General features: G+C 36.5%; 1 protein-coding gene across 1 annotated transcript in view; it reads left to right on the top strand.

Annotated features, from left to right (window-relative positions):
- The window catches only part of mdy (diacylglycerol O-acyltransferase), a 101875-nt gene that overhangs the window by 57822 nt on the left and 18859 nt on the right, over positions 1–25194 (top strand). Inside the window, exons 6-8 of the mRNA XM_011065035.2 lie at positions 10623–10772; positions 17185–17362; positions 19346–19454. Coding sequence (XP_011063337.2) covers positions 10623–10772; positions 17185–17362; positions 19346–19454 — 437 coding nt within the window. The remainder of the gene's footprint in view (positions 1–10622; positions 10773–17184; positions 17363–19345; positions 19455–25194) is intronic.

Below are 25194 nucleotides of genomic sequence, written 5' to 3'. Positions count from 1 at the left end.
ACTCCGTCATTGGATACGTCAAGTTACATAACGCGTTTGTATAATATTACAAATGTAAGAAAAACGCGCGGATTCGAAATCCGATAGAATTATTTAAGAGATAATTTTAGAAGATGAATGCAATGTGAATTTGTATGATATACGAGATCACGTCCAAACTGCTAAGTTACTCTGTACTTCAAAGTCTATTACTCGAAACTTTGAATAGGAGTTTAATTAGGAATAGGATCTCACACAGATTGTTTCGACGTTGCGACCGGCGTGCCCCGCGAGTTGTGGCCGGATGCCGTTTACCCGTTCTCGCGAATTCTACAGAATTCTTTTCCGCCGCAAACATCCAGGCGGATAGTAGCATAGTGAGGATGTCTCGAGAACGTCTCGCGCGAGAATAGCCCGCATTTCCTCAGGGTTTCGGGTCAGGCCAAGAACGTCGTACCGTGAGTGTTTCGCGCTGCGGAATCGAATGGTGTCTCTGATCCTGCGGATAGCAGCCAAGCCGTAACACGATTTGTCGCGTGAACAATGCACGAGTGCGGTCACTCCAGCGATTCAGATATACATTCTGTCTTTAGTTCGTTCAATAAACATTATTGTTCATTCCAATTAACGTTTCAGCCGTGAATATTATACATATTTCATTATGTTAAGAATTGTGCAGTAATGATACATGTAATTCTGTAAAATAACTGATAAAAGTTTCATATTTAGTTCATTCGACGTTAATTCGATTTAATGGAAATTAAAATGAACAATATTATTGTACATATTTTTTATTTACTTTTAATTGATTGTTATAATATTTGAGAATTACCTCAAATTAAGTATCATTATAGTTGTGCGCACGCGAAATGCATGACATTTTGTATTATATTATACATTTTGCTTGTTTGAGACTAAAAACGCGTTGCAGCGTGACGAGGAATCACAGACAAATAATATTTTCGACCGGAGATTGAAAATACGGGGTAGGGAATGGGGAGGAAGAGGATAGAATTCGATACGCTCGCGTTAGTTGTTCAAGGAGACTTTCTTTTACGCCAATTCCACCAAAGGAGAAACACCCTCCTAAAATAAAAGGATATACTCGATCTGGTATCCTGGTAATTGTCTATTCTCGGCGAAAGATATCGCGCTCTTTTTCGATAATGCACGTATCGTTCGCCGATGTAACGAATACACAACGACCAACAAGAACGTGTGTCTTATCAATATCATATCACAATCAGAGTTTGGTATCACATTGCGATACTGAGAGTCAATATCAGACAGACGTATCAATTCTACATTATTTCAACACTATAGTTATTTGAAATAATACGTAAAAAAATATGTATAAAAAATTACATAACAATAAAATTACATAACAATAGAATAATACAAAATAAGAGAAAGAATCCAACATTTGATCGAAGCGTATCTTGCCGCTTAATAATATAAAATTTATTTATATATAAATTTATTGACTATTATACAGTTTTCAGTTTTTTAAACTGCGCGCCGATTCAGTTTGTTGGACTTGAAACGTAATCATATAAATAGAAGCTGAATAATATCATAAGTTAATTAATTATTCATTTAATAATGATGCTAATAAGTACTTTAACTTTCTGCCAACAATGTTGAACTTAAAAAGCAGTCGATTTTCTATTGTGAATTTTGATAGATAAATTTAAATCTGAAAAAAATTAATAAAATGCTATCCAACATTTATAATAGTAAAAAATCGTTATTAAAGCTTTTACATATAAGAAGTGTTTTTAATTTTCATACAATTCGAAATAATAAAAATCTGCACTGAAATTTGAAAATCCACTTTGCGGACGAAAGGTGAAAATTTCATTGTCGATAAAGAATCGAAACAAAAAATTTATTGCGAAAAAATATCATAATGTGTGCGTTATTTTTTTTAAATTAAACATATTATTAATAATTATAATTATCCGAATAATAGTCTATAATAGAATTAATAATTATAAACGTGTGTCACAATTTTACTCAATGATCATTAATCTCAGTCGTGAGATATTAGCTAGTATTTATACTCTATTCTTATCTTAAGTAATGTTTTAAGATGCTAATACGATTGTGATTGGTTTATCTTAAGATTGTACTTTAAACTTAAAAAATAAGAATTAATTATGAATACAGAGTCCATATTCTGTACACGCCTATCAACAATTGTTGGTGTCGATAACTAATGATAGTCAATGGCAAGGACGATCCTAGGAAAAAACGCGGTTTTCATTGGTTGTTCGCTACTTAATGATACCGACAACTGTCGATAGACTTCTACAGAATATGAGCCGTGATCATTGAAATATCATTCTATCGAAAAATCTGGTAAAGTAATCAATTGAAAGTTTCGATGGCAAGAGGCTTTGCGTGCACACGCGTGTGTAGACGTGCGTGAAACAAATGCGCTTCGTCTGCCAAGATCCTCCTTCACTCATGGTGACTCGACGAGGTGATTACAGTCCTGTGCCAACTGGATATCGTGCCAGAATCAGAAACGATTCTGAAGGATTGGGAAGTAGCGACGGAGCGGGCGAAGAAATCGTCAGGACATAAGTAGGGAATTACGCGTACCGGGTGAATTACGAGCGACGGTCGATCCTGAAATATATGTTGCCTGTGTAAAAGGTAAGGCCTTCGAGACGGCAAATCGGGGAGCAGAATTTATCGCTCGCATCCGGCCGGATATCGTCGAAAATAAAGAGTTCGCGCTTTGCCACCCGCATGGCACACCGCTCGAGCGAGAAACTTACGTCGCGAATTGTTTGTGACTTCCTTGCAGGTATAATACAGAACGCTGCTCGTGTCGATGATAGATTGTTTTATAATCGATATGCACACTTGGAATAATATTTTTAAGTGACAATAGAAGCGCTATCCATTATAACTTACGTAACTTATAATGCAAGCAAAAGGGGATGGCAGGGATATTCATTTGACAACCAAAGTTTCCTCTGAGAGTTATTTCCTTCGAGATCGAAGTAGTTGCGGATGGGAATTCTTCCAAATTGCCACGTATAAACATTTAACTGGATAATTTGTCGGGATTTTATTTAAATCCCGACAGTGAAAAACCGGTTAAAATAAATTATGAAGAATTAATATTTTAGACGTAAAGAATATTTAACGCAATCACATTTTTAGCCTCTACGTAGTTGCATTTTTTTAGCCTCTACGTAGTTACATTTACAAACAGAGTACTGCAAACATACATTTTACGCGTAATGCATTTTTGGATTAATTTCGGCATGTTGGTTAAATTTGCTGAAAATGCGCGGTTGCGGTTGTTGATTAAATCCCTCAAAAAGGTAATCGATTATTTATAAACGGCTGTGTACAGAGATTTTCTCTTTGAGATACTTATCGACAGATACTCACTAATATGTAAAAATTAATTTATTATTCAAATATGATGACAGGCTACACATGCATGAATACATTATAAAATTTTTTTTATCTCCGAATGGATTTAAAAAATATTTAGAGTCATTGACATTTAGGAGATCTACATTTAGGTAATCTGTTAGTAATCTGACAATATTTATAAATAAATATTAAAATGTTCATAAATCTCTCGGTCTTACATTATCGGTTCCTGAACAATATGCATTAGTTGAGATAATCGAGAATCGAAATTGCACGAGGTGTGTACGAAGTAGTTTCGCGCAGTGCAAGATATAGCTATAAGTACCGTTATCATGTTGCTTTCCTGTTTCCATCGGGATGGCTTCGAGCCATGCCCGTGACACATCCCGCTCCCAGTGTAACGCATTGCGCGAAATTATACGCTCCGTCGTTTACCGGTATAATTATACGCCTGCCAAACATCGCAAAGTTTCGACGTGCCGAAATTTTGTAACACGTAACTTCACTCGGCAAACTGATTTTGGCCTTCATTCACGGAAGTTGAGCGCCTACGTTAATTGCGTTTTGTTTTATTAAATTAATGCACGAGATAACTCACGCTGCCGCATTAAATTAGACTCCTTCGACAATGGCTCGAGCCTGGTAATTATCGGACAGCGTGAAAAAAGCATCAGCGACATACGGGTGATAATGAGTACAGAGAACATGTGTCGATACGCGACAATTCTTCGTTTGGTAAATCGGTGGAAAATGTAGAAACTCATAGCGAGTATGGTTAATTGAGTTACTCGGTTTAATAATTACTCAAATTATACGGGATGGATGTTAAGTACTTTAAAAAACTTTAACGGCTGATTTTTCACACAAATTCAAGATGAAAACTTTATATTCAAAGATACAGGATGTTAAAGTTAAAAAAAAAAATTTTTTTTCCAAAAATTTTAAAAATCATTCAGGTTATTTTAATGATATTATATATATATATATATATATATATATATATATATATGTGTGTATGTTTAAAGTTTCATTAAATAGTTCAAGTGCTTTTTGAAATTATTGATAAAAAAGAAATTTTTTCTTCTTGACTTTAATTTTTTTTAATAATAAGTCATTTTGTGTACATGATTATACGAAATTTAAAATTATTTAAAGTACAATACTTATTGTTAGTATATTTTTATATTAGTACGCATCTTTTTGTTGTAATTGCGATTTTTCCTAACGTTTCCTAAAGATCGTCAAGAATTTGTTAATGTAAAATTCAACATTTTATGTCTGAAGTCGAATCTAATATCGGATCACATAATTTGAAACGCAAAGCTTTTCGCCGGCTCTCAAATTTTCATGCGCCGATGTACGCGCAGAATCGAAAATACAGCACGGTGCTACTCCGATTACGATCGCGTTAGAAATATACCATTTCGCCATGGCAGACGATTCCGATCCTCTTTTTATATCCCCTTTCCCGCTTCCTTTTTTTCCGAGAGCATCGATTTATACGCGCCGGCGTCGGCACGGAAATGTATACCGGGCGCTGTAGTTCCGCATCCACGTGTTGTCACGCCAAGTGCAATGCGCACGCGATGCAGAAACGCGCGGCAGCCGTAACATTGTTCGCCTCGACGCGGGCTTCGATACCACCTGACAAAGGAATTAATCGAATTACATCGATGGGAGAAAGAATCGGCTTCTGAAATGGGATGCGCGCGCGCATGTACGGTTTCCGCGTCGCGACACAAAATACGCAGTCGCACGGAAATGAATTTTAGTCTTCATTCATCTGTCGTTTCCCATCGCGTATCAAATACTACAAATTGCCACGGACAATTTTTTTATTTAATACAGAACAGTCGGGAGCTGTTATTATTTAGTTAGCAGCGCGTAATAAATGCGGAAATTAATTTCGGTGAAGTATCAGATCAGCGTCTTTCATAAGACATCTTATAAAAAAGATTCAATGATTATCTCATAATTTACTCTTAACATATTATATACGATAGTAGGAATACGTATATATATATATATATATATATATATATATATATATATATATATGTGTGGTGTGGCAATAAAGTTCGATGGATGTTATGAGAAAATAAACGTTACATGTATAAACAAATTTTTTTATTCTATAACTACAGTCTTAGTTTCTAGACATTTTTAGTGTTTTTAGTGTTTTTATACGTTTTTTATATTATATGAAGAAAAGAAAGAGAAAAAGAGTGAAGAATAGGGCAGGAAAGGAAAAAAGCTCTAGGGAGCAATAATGGCCAAATTGAGAATCAATGTATTACAGAAAAAGGAAGAACGAAATACAGCTTCTCGCTAAGAGAAGTTACTCGATCCGTTAAGATTCTTCAGCATGTTTCATTGTAAATTGTACCGTGCGCGCGTCTATAAATTCATGCATAGTTTCATTCTGCTTAATCAAGGATGAAGGCTAGATCAATGATCTCAAACGTACTTTAAGAAGAATGTAGTTTGCGAGACGTTCTCACACTCGTTACTAAACAATCTACAATAGTATTTCATTTTAACTGATGCGTAAAGATCTGGATCTTAATTAAATATTCCTCTTTCACATATTAGAATATATATATTGTCTGTATAAGCACGTATATTTAAAATGCGACGGCATTGGTGCCAAGAATTAAGGAAGAAAAATAATGCGAGAGGGAAGAAGAGAAAATATTTTGCGGTACAGAATTTATAATTATTGCTCGTATAATTGCTTTGGGTTAATTTTAACATCTCTGCTAGAAATTTCAATTCAATATTTATTTGGTATCTAAATACATAGTTTAATTTTAAATTTTACGATCTTAAATTATAATATTGTAAAGTTTCAACTTATTTCGTTTTATGTGCAACTGAAAATTCATATATTCACTTTGAATACTTCAAAAGGTTTTATTTGTAAAAATCTTTTATGGAGAATTCTTGTATCTGGAATTTTCACATTTCCTGCTTTGTGTTAAGAACGTGAAACGATTCACATTCCAATATTCGAATGACTTTCGTTCCTTTAAAAATATTTCTATAAGTATCTTTTTCTTTTTATATATTTTTAACTATATTTTGTACATTGCTATAATAATTTCACGTTGAAATAATAAGTTCGCAGTTAAGATAATAATAAAATAACAAATAAGTTTTCTTTTTAAAAGTATTTCTTCTGTTTTTCCATGCTATTGCTAAGAATCCAGTATCAGTTCAGTATTTTCTGATATTTTTCTACTCCATCTCTTGACACGTCTGATGTGAATCAATGCATTTTGATTAGAAACTATTTTCACGTGCACTTCGGAGCGAAGGAGTCCGAACTGCTTGAACTTGGCAGACGAGAAAATGTGTCGTCGAGTGTTTCCTCTGTGTGAGAGAGAGAGAGAGAGAGAGAGAGTGTGAGAGAAGGGGGGAGGGGAGAGTCTTGATCATTGATCTGGCTTCTTCTTTTATACTTGCCCGGGATACTCGCATGGAAGCGTGCACGATGAAATTCGCCGGGGAATGTTATACCAAGCGCGGTCTCGCTGGAAATTGTGTTTCGCTGTTTGTTCTTCCGTCCGTTCGGGAGCTGACATTAATTTAACCTCGTACGAGGTATGTCTAAAAAGTTCCGCCAACGCGAGCGCGAAACAAAGACAGATGACGTTTGCAGAACTGAATTCTTACCTCACTGTAACATTTCATAGCGTATGGTACTTAGAAAGAGAAATAATACAAGTGTCAAATAAAAGTATCTCTTTGCAGGCTGATGAATATCGAACGAATTTAAATCTTACAAGCATGTAGATACTTGAAATAATTTTACGAATTTCGTATCATTAATTTATATATTATAAAATAATAAAAAATGTACATAGACTATACTCACCTCGATTAATCAAATTAAATTAATAGATGCTAAAAATTAATTTTTCTTATATTATTAATTTATATGTTATAGACTAACGAAAGAATTTATATGTTATAGAATAACGAAAAAAGAGGATAGGCAGATTCATACATTGTTTTTTTAAGATAACATTTAGTTTATAATATCAAACCAACAATATCAAACTTTAAAACTAAAAAGTCTCTCAATACATACTATAATTTTTCAGGATTCCTAAATTTTTGAATATTCTTATAATTATTCAAATTTGTTTAGAAGTTTTATACCTGCGCGTCTTCTTACGATACTTATGAAGAGTAAAAAGATTGAAAATGAGATGGCAGAATCGGAAATTGTGGGTTTCGAGGTTCGACAATAGTCCCACTGGTGAGAACTGGCAATTTCTCAGTTCGGCGAACTGCCATGGAAAATTGAGGAACTATTTTCACGCGTGATACCGTCACCCCCATCGCGCACCAATGGTAGCACAATACACCTCTGTCGATTCGTTTCGACTGTGCAGGATGTATTGGCGCGATAGCCTTGCCCTGCCACTATTGGCAGGACATTTCGACGATTTTTTTTGTATCGGATGAAATATAGACTCGATACTTTGTAGGACATACGTGAATTTAATGACTTCGCTGAGAGTGAGAAGTAATTTTCTGCTGATTTTCCATCAGACGTTTAGGAGTGCTCGAAGGATATCTATCGCACCTACTAAATAACATTGTGGAACGGTGCTCGTAGCTTTGATGAGTTTAATCCCGATACTTCGAACGAAGGAACACGTTCTCGTGTTGAAACAAGACAAGTGTAGCTTGGATAGCTATCCAAAACATGGTAGCAATTTTTGAAAAATTACACATTTCATCGTCTATCGGTTTTTAACTTCGACTGTTTGTCCAATCGGGTACACGCCTATGTGAGTTCAGGGCGTCGCCGTATCAATTTAATGTTAATTTAACACACATTTCCTACCTATTACCATCTATATGAACCGAGGACACTTTGCATTGATTTTATGGTCAATTGTGGATTCTAGAGAGGTCTATTAACTTTGCCGAAGAATTTTATTAAAAACATTTTATTGGAAAATACATTGAAAAATTTACTTTAAATTATATGAAAAAATAATATTATAGTATGGTGACAAGGGACTGACTACAAAAATCCGCAACAATCAAAGTGTTAAAATAGATCATCATATCATTTTTTAAAATAGATTATACTTGTATTATATCCAACATACTTAGTTATATATATTTAAAAAATATTTAACTCTCGCATTGAAAAAAATCCCTGGCTTTAAATATTCAGGAAGCATTTCTATTTAAAGTTAATAAATTAATGCCATACTTTATACGTTCTTGGTGTACGTTTCATTAATAATTATAATAGAATACTTTTTTTTACAAATTGTTCCGAAATGCTAAATCGTAGTCTTTACCCTGATAGTGAAGCTATCGTGTCGTTTGGCAACAAACCGTATACGCGACGTACATATATATGCGTGTCACGACATTTGGCAATTACCTCGGCATGTATGAGCACTCGATACGCGTTGTATGACGTCGCCGGTGTGCCCGAGCGAATTCTCGTTCGAGGGACAAGCCATAAACGGTATAAGCGGCAACGAGCGGTGCACTAAAACGCGTCCCGAGACGCGTTTCGACTGTTGAACATCTAATGCATCGGGAGTTGTCGAGCAGGATCGAGGAGACGGACTCCGGAGGGTTCGTGTATACTTTAACGTATTAGGAGGTTTCCCACTTTACGGATATTGACATATGTAACTTAATAATAAATCGAATATCATGATATCATTTTTTATTTTATTTTATTTTTTTATTTTGTACAACACTAGGAAACGTCAGAGAGAATAACAGGAAAAAGTGTGAAAGAGGACAGCTCACGTTGCCGGAATGTACCCGGAGGACAACTCCATCCCTCTTTTCAACTGCCTTGCAGTGTGCCTGAGCTTGTTTAGCTAGCATGCCACTGCATCGCCCTGCGGGGGTGGCAAATGCACGCATCGGCGCATATTTCGCGGAAACGCTTTGGCGCTTTCGTGCGTTACCGACGAGCATGTATATATATTAACGAACGATACCATCGCCGTGTAATATTTGCTTCGGGCTTTCTCGTTTCCCCATTATCGCCGTCGAGTCCGCCGACGTTGTGGCAGGGGCTGTCGCTTTCGATCGCTTTCGACGATTGTGATTTGCGCCATCGCTAACGCCGCCGACTGTTACTCGCGCGTAACCAACGATCAATTTATCTGTTATTTTCCTGCTCGATAGTCCGCAAAAAAACTAATTCCAGCAGAACGAATAAAGCATTGCACACTTCTCGATCTATTGCTTCATTTTCTCTCGGTGTATTTATCAAATCTACTTTGTCGTCCTAAGGAATTAATAAACGCGAGCAGAAATGTCTGTGAAGTTAGCATCGTTTTTTTGAAAAACAAAAAAATCAAAATTGTGCTAGATTGTGCCTAGCAAACATGAGCAGTGATATAAATTTTCGGGATGACACTCGACACGCTGATGCAGGTAAATGAAAGTTATAGAATGCAAGTAGAACAGGACGTCGCAGAAGCGAAAGGGCTAGATGGAACGGTTTCGTTCTGTTGAAATTATGTTCTTCCGCTCGTGCGGAATCTCACCACCTCGGGATAGCTTGGTAGCAGGCGCGATTTAATTAAGATACGAACAATCCGGGACGCGAAGGAGGCCGCCGACACGCTCGATGGAAATATCGGAAAATATGAGGATCGTGCCGGCGTCGCCTTCGTCATCGCGTCTGCAGTTTTCCAACGGTATGGTTACTGGCATAGCATAATAATAACGGGCATTCCCAGGATCGTAGCGATGATACTCATCGATAATTAAGTCGGCATTACTCCCTGCCGTTTATGCGCAGGTTTCGTGGAAAGATCTGCGATCGTTATACGCAGTCGTGCATGCGAAATTTCATGGCAATTGATAGGTGACTACGTCGATTTGTATATCGCCGCGAGAAGAAAAGGAGAATATATCGCCGTTGGAATTTAAGTGAGATTCATAACGAATAGCGAATGCGTATGCACGCGTGAAACAGAGAGAATAAAAACGTTAGGCCGTGTTCAGACCTCGCTTCCATTGATAAAGGATATTTCTGAGATTCTATAGTACGTGTAACAGACTATATGTGCTAAATGCACATATTTATCGTTGAAAATGGAGTTGAATACATTCTACTTTCTCTCCTTCTCTCTCTCTCTCTCTCTCTCTCTCTCTCTCTCTCTCTCTCTCTCTCTCTCCTTCCTTTTTTTTCCTAAAATTTTTTACTTTTAACGCTAACTGTTTTACGTTTATTGTTTCAGTTGGTGCAATGTTCGTTTGTATGTTGTACGCCATACTCTTTTTGAAGTTATGGTCGTACATACAAGTGAATATGTGGTGCCGCTTGAGCAACCGAAAGAAAACCACGCAAGGCAGAATGAGACGTCACGTGTCTTATAATAATCTTCAATGTAAGTATAAAAACGTCACAGTGATATAATACCTTATTAACACGATATTAATGTTTCATATATTTTATGCGTATCCATCAGGTAATAAATAATCTCTATACTTAATATTTAATATGCAGTACACACGCGATGCGACATTATTCCTCTATTTTTATATGAAACGGAAAAAAAAAATAAAAAAACGAAAAAAAAAGAGGAAATATTTTCATCGTCACATACTCTAGTTTATGATTTACTTTATATGTACCATCCGCGTGCGACTCACTGCCAAAACTAAAAAGCACGCGCGCGAATATATCGCAGTTCCGACGCACGAGTAACTATTTTTTATGTAGCGCATTGCACGCCATAGTTTTTCCCCCTTTTTTTTTTACGATATTACAACGCTGTAATACAGTCTCATCGATGCCGCTAGAGTCACATGTAACGGATTTCCGCTCCGGATGGAAGCCGATCGGCGCGACGCGGCGCAAATCTTCATCGTTACGTACGTCGATGTGCATATGCGCTTACCGAGGTAATGCACACATCCAAATAGCGCAAACACGTTCTACGAATCGGTAATCTACTGCACTCATGGTATTTGCCCACTCCTGAAGGCGCGTCGCGGCGCACCGCACACGTACGTGCGATCTGCTTACGTGTGCGTCTCATTGTAAGTGTATGTATTGTACCTATGTGTGCGCACATGATAGTAAAGGGAAAATAATTTCCACCCAATTTAAACTCTGCCGATCGGACGTGCCTATGTTTCCTGTGTCGGACGCGCCGCGGTATATCGATTATTCTGACCTGACCGGCAAAGTCAAATTATACGGTCTTTCCCCCCCGATAAACTCGCTCACCAGCGCAGTATTAACCCTTTCCCCCGTTCTTTCTCCGCAGTAGTGACGGTAAAACGTCGAACGTTTACACTGTTGCAGTATGTTTGCACTTTTAATCATGATTGCTCAATCTTTCTACACGCTATGACTTGTCAGAATTGATCGGTACACATGTTGATCATTATATGTTTTCCGATCACCTTCAGACGAACGCATTGTGATTTATTATACGATAAAATTGTGTCATGCGAATGTATCTGAAAGAATTCAAGAATATTTAAATAATTAAAATAATGATTATTTGAAATTGTCGAGCTTGTCTATTTGTTACATTCTAAGTGACTTTAAAAGATAAAAAATTGTTTAAACATTAACATTTACTTTGATTGAATAGGATAATTGTGTTGTTGACGCTGACGTAAACATGTCTAACGATTTTCCTAGGATATATGAATTTTTAAAAGAAATTTTATAACAGAATGAAAGAACCAATTCTGAAAATCGTAACAATTTTGATATTGGATGTGAAGAACTGTACTCACATTTTAATGAGGAACCACTTGAGGTTTTGAGAAGTTGTGTACTTGCATTCTTCTGTTTTATTAAGAATAATTAGATACACATTTTTATATTGATTACGAATTATTGGATTTTAAGAGTTTATTTTGTATTATCCTGAAGATAGTTGCAAATAACAACCGAAACGTTAATCTTTTGTTTTTAGAATGTATAAATTAAAGAAGAAAAACAATTTTGTATAATTAGACATAAATAATAACTGTGTTCTAGCTCTTATTTGCCTGAATTTATATTAATATTAGTAGTTTATTTCTTTTAATTAAAAAAATTGTTTATTAGACTTTCGAACATAACAAAAAACAATTCTGAGTTAATTGAGATATATCGATTATTATGGATTCCAATCGCGTTCAAACGAATGCGTGATTATTTATATGCCGAAATTGTTTCATTATACACGTATCTGAAAGAATTCAAGAATACTTAAATCATTAAAATAGATTATTCAAAATTGACTTCTTTTTACTCGCTTTATTCTAAATGACTTTGAAAGATGAAATATTATTTATTAGAGTATATATTAATATTGTATATTAAATATTGTTTATTACCCTCGAGTCTGGAGATCAAGAAAAAAGCAATTCTGAATTAATTGATATACATACGTCGATTACTATGAATTTTACGATGATTTATACAACGAAATTGTTTTATATGAACATATCTGAAAGAATCATTAAATATGCATTTAAACTATTAAAATAGAGGTAATAGGGGTAATAGGTTTTTAAATATGTATTTAAACCATTAAAATAGGGGTTTGAAATTGTCGACTTTTTTTAATTGCTTTATTTTAAATGACTTTGAAAGATAAAAAATTGTTTATTAGACTCTCTCGAGCATGAGAAAAAGCAATTCTGAATAGCCCTGCGTGTACCGTCGTGCTGCCGATTACAAAAATACGAGCGCGCGATAAGCAAGATATTCACGCTTCATCGAAGCGAGAATTTTCTGCGAGGCGATGAACAATTTTCAACTTTCCTCTAGATTTAGCGCTCGCCGGTGTTCAGAGACTCCCCATGCTACGTTTAGCACCGAAAATTAAGATGGATATTCTCCGATATGGACATCGGCGTATTCGCGTTCGGCGTTTCGCTCGCAGCTAATTAGCCGTTATCCGCTCGACCGACTCGCATCGTTCTCTCGTCGGAGAGCGTCCTAATTACGGTGCAAAAAGTGACGTAGTTGGATATAATTATCGAAACCCCGTGTTCGCGCGACACCTCGGCGTTCGCTCATCGGCTCATCGCGAGGTAACGCGATGGCGACCGGTCCGATCGATCGATAGACAAATGCAATCGACAAAAGCCCACCTCGGGACTCCGTTATTACGACCACGAGCTCGTGTAATCTAGCGCGCGCACGGACGCCGTGTAATTTTCGCCCTTTCTACCTGACCCAAACTCCTATGGCACGTCGTATTATTACGTTCTGTAATGACGACGTAGAACCAGCCGTGGAGCCTGTAACGTAGACCTGTACATATGTATCGCGAAGGTAGTGCACCTTTCACGTTTTTGTTCGTTACAGTTCGATCGATCATGCAAGGAATGACGCTTCTCATGGTCGCTTACTTTAGAAAGAAGCTGGAACACCTTTCAGCGGCCATATAAAGATAGATCTTATGCTTCAGATCTTATTTAACACGTATTATAACTCTTATAAAAACATCTTATACTTCAAATGATATAAAAAATTTTCTTTACAACACTGAGCCAAGATTGTGTGTTTAACAATAATGTGTTAAGTAGTGATGTTAAGTAGGTAGCGAGAAATTAGTAGAGGAGAAGGTGATTATGGCATCCCATTTATATTTTATACAATAATTTGATTAATAATCAATATTTAAATTTAAAACTTAACTATTATATTCGTCAAAGTGTCATTCAACTAATTCTAGGCTCAAAGTTAAGAAACATTTATTATACTTAGGATTATTTATAAAAATATGACGACACTGCACAAATGGCTTGAAGAGAAATAAGGATGATAGTGGCAAAAATAGATTTAAACGGTGAGTTACTAAGCAAATAAGTCATGAGTAATCATTATAGAATTCGCCACTTAATTATATCTACACTGGTCATAATAACACTTTTTCTCTATTTAATTTAAGCGTGTACTTGATTTGAAATAAAAATGGGTGTCGATGTCGTCTTAGATCCGCGTGCCGTCGAGGACGCGAGACAATTTACGAGTCTACAGAATTGCGTGGTCAAAGATCGCAAGCAATCGTATCGATTGGTTAAAGCTTTTTCTTCTTCTTCTTCTTCTTCTTCTTCTTCTTCTTCTTCTTCTTCGATGCTTAATTTGTGAGAGTTCTCGTTCGAGCAGCGTTCTTGTAAGGATGCTGCCTTTTCTGTCCTTGTGCTACCTCTGCCCTTCTATATCGATTCCTTTTTTCGCCGTTCTTTGCCCGCCGCGCCAGTTTCGAGATATATGAACGAGGGTGGTCTTAAGCGCGAGGCATCCCTTGGCACAAAGACGAAATTACGTCGGCCCTTGAGACGCCCTCGGGCCGAGATTGAAAAAAATAGAAATTACACCCGTCGCGAACGGAAGCCTGCTCGATCCCACCGCGTCCCCATGAGATTTAACCCTCTCCGACGAGAACGATCCCCGACCTTCTTCCATCCTTCTGTGGCCATCCACAGACGTGATAGGAGCCACTAAGGAGATCTTGAGAGCGCAGATAGGCGGATCTTAAGCAATCGCAGAACGCGAGATTGACCCTTGATCAACGTAAGAAATTTCTGCGAATTCTTTATCTTTCTTGCTATATAGATATCATCTTTTATTCTACTGAGTGGTTTAAAAACAAAATTGAAATAAAAAAATGCGAATATTATATATTTTATTTGTAAATGCAAGTGAATGTTGTGATCCGAAATGTTGGAAGCCACTTGATTATTTATTGATGATTTTGATTTACAGTATATATAATTACATAGTTAACGTATAATTATTGCTGTATATTATGCATCGTTGTTAATGGTGTAGTACTTTAATAAATAAAGCCTTACGAGCACCTGTGTCACCCTCTGCGAGATAAGGAACGTCATGCTACGTCAAGAATATGTCAACGAACGTAGTGACAAAGTTGGCCTCATCACAAACAAAGGAAGGACCTAGAATATTCTGTCGACTGTTCCGTTAATATAATTATTGAACCGAATGAATCAGGTGACGCTGTGAATAAATAAATCGATTATATCTTACTCTGAAAATACAATATATAAACTAGAATTTAACTGATATAACGCTCTTAATAAAATTTAATAATACTTTAAATTAAATTCTTTTATTTATCGGAAATAAAAAGCTTTTTATTAAATGAATTAATACATAGCGTAATTAGAAACTGAGCAATATATTAACAGTGATTTGCAATTTTACGTGTAAATGAAATTGATAAAAGATTCGAGCATTTGTATAATTGATCAACTGGAAATGCTCCGAATAAATACAGCAGTTTCTGCAACTGCAGGGAATGGTTTTTAATTAATAATTCGTCGGTGGAAGGTTTACTGCCCAAAGATCACAGGTTTGAATCAAACGAATTTACATGGAATATTAACGAATCATTAAATCGTTTCCGAGTGCTTCTGCGTGATCGTGCACTCGTTAATTTCGCGTATTTGACTGTTCTCTGAAATCACGTCGCGATTTCGTTATTTCTACTTAAATAAACGTACGCAAATTGCGATATGCTTCAAGACCGGTTCCTTTTTGCTCAGAATTGCAAAATTGTTTTTATTTATAGGAATGTAAATATAAAACTTACATTATAACATAAACATCGTATGAAAATGTATTGTCAATCATAATTATTGACGATTATAATTCTTCCATGTCTTACGGTTTTCATATTGCTTGGAAAATTTACAGAAATTTTCCGTAAACAATTGCACCGACAATTGATGTTTTGCAGACGATTTTGCCGTCAGAAGCTTCGTCTTTCTGTGTGACGGATGTTGAACAGGAAAGAAAGAAAGAAAATAAACTATATACATTTATTTCGCATTTAGAGAGAGAGGGAGAGAGAGAGAGAGAGAAAGAAAGAGAGAGGGGGGGGAGGCAGAACAGGACACGATAAAATAAAAAGAAGCGCGAGGAATTTAATTTGGTTGAATTCTTCTACATTTATTACGAGGATTGCAGAACGACGTCTGTAGTCGGTCGTCGACATGGACGTCGATCGACGTCGCGAGAGCAGGCCGCGACTGGCACAACTCCTGGCATCGCGACGCCAGTGTCCGGGACGCTGTCGAGTTCGAGCGACAATGCAGAGCGCGGCACCTGGCGCAACCTGGGCTTATTTGAATTCCAGATTGGATTATTCATCGGATTTGGATAATTGAGGGGATTCTATCAGTTACTGGTTTGGCGTCGAGGTGGGATTAGACGCGCAAATGGGAATCCGCGCGCCTAGCGCAGCGCCGAGAAATTCCAAGGTTTCCGACCGAACGAATCGCGCGAGCGAATCAGTTTCGTTGCTTAAGGAGTCTGAGAGACTACTCGAGAGACGCGTGATTGTACAAGCGAGAGATACAATCATGAAACTTCTAGGAATTCTCTAGAAGTTTTTACTTTAATTTTACAAATTGCGATTAAGAACACATATATATACACACACACACACACACATACGCACACAGCATTTAAATCATGTTAATGGTGCAAACATGTATTTGTATAAAGTAGATTCTTGATATTTTCTACGATTTGTATCTTTCAACTTTTCATTCAAAAGCAAAAGCTTCTTTAAACAAATTTTTATATTGCTTATTTCATATTTGTTAGATCTTATATCTTTCTGTGTCACTTTACTGACTGTGTTGCATGTCTATTTACGAAAGGAAAACCTTTCATTAGTGAAAAGAAGAAACATTAAAAGATATTTTTTCCTTCGTAATATCACGGATTATTTTATTAATTTTTTTATTAATATGATCGTATAATAATAATAAACTGACGCGACCTAATAAAATACGCTCTTTCTGTTACAGCTTCCAGCATTCAGAGTGCAAATGATGTCAGCGACTTTGAGCACGAGATGAACGACTGTGGAAATTCATTAGTACAATATCCTGACAATCTAAACTTCGGCGATCTTTATTACTACATATTGGCACCCACTTTGTGCTACGAACTGAATTTCCCCAGAACGCAGCGGATTCGAAAGAGGTGAGCAAACGATTGATTTGGAATTACGACTTTTGCACTTTAGTATGAAGCTATATTTGTGATTTTTATCAAAAATGATGTATCTAATTCCAATTGATGTATCTAATATTAGTCTTCCACGAGAGACTATTTTATAAGTTTTTGATGGTTTTTTTTAAGTATCTATTTTGATGGTTTTTTTTAAGTATCTATTTTGAGATTGATAACAAAAGCAGAAATATCTTCTCATTACATGAATGTTCGAAATTGATAATGTTCGAGATTGACAGAGATATTTTTAAAACTTAGATTTCGCTTGAAACAAATAAGGAGCGTTTTAAACGAGTAGAATGTTATTAATTTTGAAATAATATTATAATATTCTCTAGTATTCTTAAATAATTTTTATCCATTTAACTTCTTTGAAACCGTGTTTCAATTTACACATCTTAAAAATACAAAAAGCAAATTCACTTCGATTGGAAAACGAGTCAAGTAAAAACTTGATATTGCCTGAGTTTAGTCGCGCGGGCGCATACATTGCGTGAGGTGTATAAAATCCGTCTTTGCTCTCAGATTTCTCGTATAGATTTCGTCATAGAGAAGAGAAGAGAAGTATATCCCCCGATTCTCTCTCATGTCTTATTTTCTTTTCGTAAAGAATGTCAACAAATGTTGAAGTCGCCGGTTTACGAAACTCAGATTCCAACGAATGAATTCTGTTCTGAGAAGAAAATTTTGAAGAGGAAGAGAATTCTTACTTGGTCCGATTTTATCTAGAACATGAATTATTCGCTCGTGTCGAAATTGGACGAAGATTCCGTGAGATCGTATTTTAGAATTCTATACTCATTTGAGAAATTTTATTTAAATTTATTTTTGATATGCTATTTGCGAATAATAATTTAATTATAGGAATGTATGGAATTTTCACGAATGAATGAAGAGATTCTTTGCTATAATTCCTAACTTCAATATGTTTTATAATAATGTTAAATATTAAAAGTAATGTATATACAAATGATTAATAAAACGTGAATTATTATGGGATATTTTCGTAAGGAATTTAACATTAAATATCTTTATAAATAATTGATTCAATGTATGGGTATTAAATTTTAAAAACACATGTTAAATTTGGATATTACATGGATTACCCATTTAATGTAAATAATTATACATTCAGAATGTTCTACCTTGAAAGATTATAAGTAATACTTGTTGATAAATCAGACTTGACAAATTAAATTATTACACGCTTAGTATATCTTCTCAAGTTTGCCCTTTTGATTTGGTATATTGTAATTTGTTTCTATTGTGTGGAAACTTTCTCCTTTTGTATCGTCTTCTGTGCGGCCACGTTGATTGAAAAGTGCAGACTTTACTTGTCGCTAGCAGTTTGCTGAAAACGAAACTCGCGCGGACGACGTGTCGTCGAATAGGAACGTCGTTTCACGCGATAGCATTCAAAAGTCGTATTTCCGATTTTTCGAGAAGCGGTTTATGGTCGAGGGAACGGTTGGGAGGGTAACGAAAATGCGGGGGTGGAAATTCATGGAACCAGCCGGAAATCGGTTTGCGCCGTCGATAAAATCTGAAAGCAAATAAATGTATACCAGTATAATGATCAGTGTAATAGAATCACGTGGAAGCGAATTAGTTTGGATGGTCGATAAATCCGATAAAAGATATATATTTTCCCGTTCGTTGTAATATATGTCGTACGGATATATTCCATTGTCACAAAAGACAAAAGTGTTACTTTTTTAAATCAGAATCATATATATTTTATTGTTAAAATATGCAGTTTATAATTTTATATATATTGTATGTAGCATATATATACAATATATGTATATAATTTTTGCGTTTTTAAATGTCATTAAAAATTAAATGATATTTTTGACAATTTTATACAAAATAATTATGTTATCTTAAGGACATATTTTTTAATATTAAGAGAGGATCTTTTGTGTATTTATCTATAATTTATCCAATTTACAGATTTCTTATAAAACGGATATTGGAAGTCGTCGTAGGATGCCAAGTAGTGATGTCACTTTTCCAACAATGGATGATACCTTCCGTAAAGAATTCATTAATCCCCTTTAGCGTAAGTATTTTACTGCATTATTATGACATCTTTCAAACAATGTTTTGCGCCAATTCTTAAATTTTGTCTGAAGCGCAACACCTTGTTCACCTTATTACTCACCTTTATTCTTGTACAATATAGATAATAAACTATTGATATTTCGGACGATATCTTACTTTATTATGAAAACCAATTATTTATCGTGCGGGTCATAAATAAGTCGGGCTAACCACGATAGTGTAACAGTTGGTAAGATAGGAGCCGAGAGACGAGTAGAAGTGTAATTCGGTTTCGCCAAATAGGTACGATCAATCTTTCGGGTAATACTCTCCGCCTGGAAATTCGATACACACAAATATACGGCAAATTCTGTACTACCCCGAACAAACAGGGATCCCCGCGCTACGAATTCCCTCGTGATAAAATACGCAGGAAAAAGGGAGCTGTCGCATGCGCCACAGTTGTGCTGTAATATTGTTGCAAGTTACACCTGTAGGCAATATATCCGTCTGTGACATAACGTTGTATAATATCACGAGCATGATGTAAATTGTATTTCTTAAAATGCTAAACAGATGCGAATGGAAGGAAACTAAGGGTTTCAGCGACACGTACAAAGTATATTTTTTTTATCGCTTATACTCACCCGAAGGTGTTGCAGATATATTTCACAGTGTTAATAACTTCGTCGCGAGAATTCGCAGTGTCTCCATTCGTCGAGGCAACAAAACATTTACAGCGGAAACGGTATACAGCCAATTTATTTTCGTGACGGTACGGTAGCAGTCTCGATAAAAATAAGCGAAAGTGAGAAAAAGAAATGAAGAAACGCGTCAGCGGCATGTCGTTTTAGCCCGTTGCGTCGCAATAATGCTCGAGGCACGCCATCAGTTTTTATCTCACACGGAGTTAAATCCTCCGCCTTGATTTGGCAGTTAGATTTAATACCTCAGGAGGATGACGCGAGCGATATTTTCGCTGCAAATATCTCGCGTTTTCTCTTCCAACCGGACGATGCCCTGTCGGTGTGATAAAGGTTAAATACATTCGTGGAATCTACAGTTATCACCAGTCATTTATTGCGAGTTTTATTACTTTCAACGAAATCCTAACTTTACTTAAATATCTCGGATTAAATCTTCAACTGTCCAATATTTGTACGCAAAATCGATTGTGTGCAGAGTATTTACCTGTAATAATTAGTTTCTTTTTGATAAAGATCAGAGTAAAAAAAAACTATGGATAAATATTTTTTTTTCTGGAACATTAAGTCGTATATTTAATTATTTAATTATATCATATTAAATGTGATATCATATTAAACAGAAAACTCACTCTCTTTCTCTCTCTTTCTCTCGTCTCTCTGTTTCTCTGACATGATTTTTATTACATTTTCCTGTAAAGACAGATAATGAAAATGTGGCATGCACTAAATTAATTTTAAAAAATCGTTAGCGAAGAGGAAGTTAATTAGCCAATTATCAGTCGCTACCGATGAGGTGTAATAAACGAACCGCTTAATTAAATAAGTTGTATCGATAGTGGTATAGGAAAAGGCCAGTTTAAAGTTAATTAGAGGAGTACGCAGAGCGCGCAGTATTAATAAATATATATATTTTTAATTCTGTTCGGATACCTTTGATTGCACGGTAACGAGGGATGTGTGGAGTGTGTGAATATGTGTCGCGACGATGGGAATTTTGTATTGGGTGCTCGTGAGAGACTCATGGATTTAAATGGGACCTTTTATGTGGCTGAGCTTAACCACAACATGGCAGGCATCCGCGGTTCACCATCTATGCCCATATTTCGTACATAATGCTATCGAAAATCCGGATCTTGCCATCGATCCGCTAGAGCTGCTAATAATTCAGCCATTCATACTAATATCGACTGCAGTATGTTCGATAAAATTACGAAAAAAAATTCTTACGCTTACAAATGCGGCCTGTCCAATGAGTATGAGGTCGATAATGTTTATCGTATGTTTACTTTTTTTTACGGAGAATTGATTTCATTTAATACAGAAGCTGAAAATACAATTAATGGAAAGACAATTAATTTTTTATTAACTTTAATCAATCTAGAATGCTTTCTGATTTGCAATCATTTGTGCAAATACAACAAAACAGGTTAACAAAGCACGAATCACAAACAAATGTAACGCTTAAAACATATTCAGACCAGAAATTTCAATTTTAGCTTCGGCATGATTAAAAATTAATTAAGGTGTTTCGCGTATACATTCCATACAATTAAAATAACTATAATAAAACAGATATAGTAAATAAATATGTCAATAATGTTTCTGTCTGCTAGTTTATATAAACACAAATATGTCAATAATGTTTCTGTCTGCTAGTTTATGTAATTAGCAAATAACATTATATTTTTTTAATGAAACATGCTCACATCATTATCGAAGAGCAATCTCTTTGATGCGTCTACCTTCAATTTGGTTTGCGTATTCGCGCATTATTTACAGTCGGATGCATTGTTGCAGAGCTTTGCGGGAGTAGCAACTATTCCTTTCCATAACGGTAGCGCTAATCGTAACCTCCATATTCACGATTAGGTAATTCAACGGTATGTTTCCTCCTTGACGTCCCTTCGCCGCGTTCGGGGTTATATCCCGCGCAGGATTATTAAGCGTTTCCATCTCGGGAATCAGGATCGACGCGAGCCACTCAGCAGGGAACCGGTCCTGGGAATCCGACCGCATGATTTCGCGTCGCGGACAAATTGCTTCTGCAAATCGTTCGACGCCCTCTCTGCTGCGCTATCCGCTTCTCCCTCGTTCTCCTTTCAGTTCCCAAAGAGACTCGAAGGAAACGCTTTGCCAGGACGCACGCTAGAAATACCGAGGCGATGGTGGCATTCCTTCTCCTTCTCACCCTTTTCGTTCTCACGATGGTAGCATTCGAGACTGGTATCGACTGAACGCAAAGTAATTGCCATTGCTGCTAGGTAGTTGTAGGGATGTTAATGCCGGGATAGGGACCGGACGACAAACTACCCCTTCGACCGTTTCGATTCTCCCCTAATTCGATCGCTTCCGCGCTTATCGTTCCATACGCCATTCTTTCTTCGTTCAGCGATAAATTGGATTTGATAATTGCGAGTCGCGATTACAAAAGTCACGTCGTCGATCGAGCATCCAGCTGGCGCTGAGAGACGACGTTCGCTTCCCTCGATTTAGCTCGGCTGGTCTGTCACTGTCGCTCGTGGATGTTGGCGGGGATGAGGAAAGAAAGACGAAGAGAGAGAGAGAGAGAGAGAGAGAGAGAGAGAGAGAGAGAGAGAGAGAGAGAGAGAGAGATTAAGAAATCTACGTGGATATTGCTTCCTTCGGATCGTGAGTCGCGAAAGGAGAAAATTGATAACTGCGGATGATGCTTGTCGGAGGGTAATCACTTTTTACTGGCGTGCTCCAGGCTGAGCCTCGTTATTCTTACAGGGCAGAATGAATGGATAAGAAGGTCGAGCACGAGCCGCGCCGCGCGCGACCGGAAATCCTTGCGATTTCCTCTGGCAAGTGGGCGATTAACCCCTCCAGCGCTGAGAAATTCATCGTGCAGCGCTTGCTTAGTGACAGTCTGTGCTTCTGCACGAATACATTTTTACGAATAATATCGCTCGCTTCAATTACGCTAAATGTAACTGCCAGTTTCTTATTTAGTCTTGCTTACGATCTCTCGTTTCTACATTATTTCTTCTTTTCATTTAATCCTTTTATTTTGTACTATCATCTTATAGATTTGTTTTATATCTGATCTGTCATGCAATTCAATGTTGCTAAGTATCATGAATGATTATGTCACGAAAGTACAGAGAAACTATTGTTTCTCTGTGGCTTCTGCCTATAAAATTGTGCGGCTTTTTGCTTTGCGGATCGATTGAGCGATCGAGGAATAGCAGAGAGGGTGCATCGTGTTCTGGCTTATCGGCTTACAGCATACTGCAGTTTAAAGGGATGAGCGTTTAAAGGATTTTCGAGAATACGTCGAAAGTGGTTATACTGCTTCGAGAAGCATGTGACTTTATAGTAGTTATGACATATGGAACATATGAAACGTATGAAATGTATCGATTTTCTAATCACACAATACATTATGTTCTCATATATACTGACACAATTTTGTGTAATATGATCTATTAATTATGTGTAATATAATCTATTAATTATGTGTAAACTAATCTATTATATTGTATTATAAAAATATGAAGGCAGAGAGAGAGAAAGAGAAGGAAGAGGGAGTTTTTTTGAGAAAAAATTTTTTATAGAAAATTTCATAAATACAGTCCGTTTGTGGGACTGTTAATTAAAAAACAATCTTATTTATTTTTTTCGCGAATTTAATATTCTTTTATCTCTGTAGTTTGTGTAATCTATTAATTATGCGTAATGTAATCTATTACATTTTATAAAAATATGGAGGGAGAGGGGTTTTCTTTGAAAAGTATGAGTGCTCTTTGAGAAAAAAAATTTTATAGAAAATTTCATTAAATACAGACCGTTTTAATGGATTGTTAATTTAAGAAAAATCTTATTTATTTCTTTTACGGATTTCTTTTATATTTCTCTATTTCTTCGTATATATAAACCTACTAAGGTGTAAGGGTCAAGGAGCGACGAATCGGGAAAAGCTGCATGGCATGCACGATGTTCGCCTATTGCTCGTTTTTCCTTTCGTCGGCAGGATTCCAGATACTTGACCAACGTTGTTGAGGCGGAATTCGCGGAATACCAGAAGCCGGTCACACCTTCTTGTATCAAAGTCGCCGATATGCGTTCGCCGGCAGGACGGAAGTTCTGCTTCGAGTTATGACGCTGCAAAAATTCTTCCGATCCGCTGCGATAGGCAGAGTAAAAAGAAAACGTTGAGACGGCAGCTAACAAGTAAAATCGCTGGTGAAACTGCACGTGACTCGGAAGGATCGGATTTTTATATAAGAGCGATCTCGCGTGTTTTTGCCGGTCTTCTTTCAAACCTTGAAAAACTTGTGAACGCATTTTCTTTTTAATATAATTTTCTTCATCAACATCTCAATGTTTCAAATTCTGTAGATTTTGTATTTCTCTAATTAATATTTTTCTTGCATTTCCCTTAAAATTTGTAGAATCTACGTAGAAACTTTTTGAATTTTGATGTTATATAATCCATTTTCGACTAACTACATCGTCGGATCCAGACTTCAGTGTTGTTCCAAAGTAGTTTGGAAATCCGCTCGATGGACGTTATTACAACCGGCCGCTTAACGTATAACGACGAACGGTGGAACGTGCTTGTCTAAAAGACCGAAAAGCGAGGCGAAGTTTTATTGCCAGAGTATCTCTGTCGAGACGAAGAATCTCAGACGGTATTTCTTCGACTTTTAACTGACGGCGAAAAGCGGACGCGAGTTGTATTTCGAATATCTTGCAGAAACATTTCAATCTTGCAATGTTCGTGATCAAACAGGGAGAGCGAAGAAACTGAGATCTTTTATAAGAAAGAGACTCAATCGTATTGGACTTTTGCGAGAACCGTTGCGGCCGGAGCGAGTTATTGTTTTATTTTTTCCCGGCCTGTTTGTCACGAAAGAAAGAAAGAAAGAAAGAGGTAGAGAGGAAGGGAGGGCAGAAGACTGCAGGCGGTATTTATTCGACTGCTAACTGGTACCAGAAGACGTTAGTGAGTGGAGAATAGCGAGGGTAGTTGTCCGCGGAACCCTCTTTTTGCCGGCACGAAACACTTAAGACCACGTCGAGTGCCTT

Source organism: Acromyrmex echinatior, chromosome 5 (genome assembly GCF_024713525.1).
Source record: "Acromyrmex echinatior isolate Ae372 chromosome 5, ASM2471352v2, whole genome shotgun sequence".
In the NCBI taxonomy this organism is placed as follows: Eukaryota; Metazoa; Arthropoda; class Insecta; order Hymenoptera; family Formicidae; genus Acromyrmex; species Acromyrmex echinatior.
Note: the sequence above shows the minus strand (reverse complement) of the source record. Positions and strands in the feature narration are given on the sequence as shown.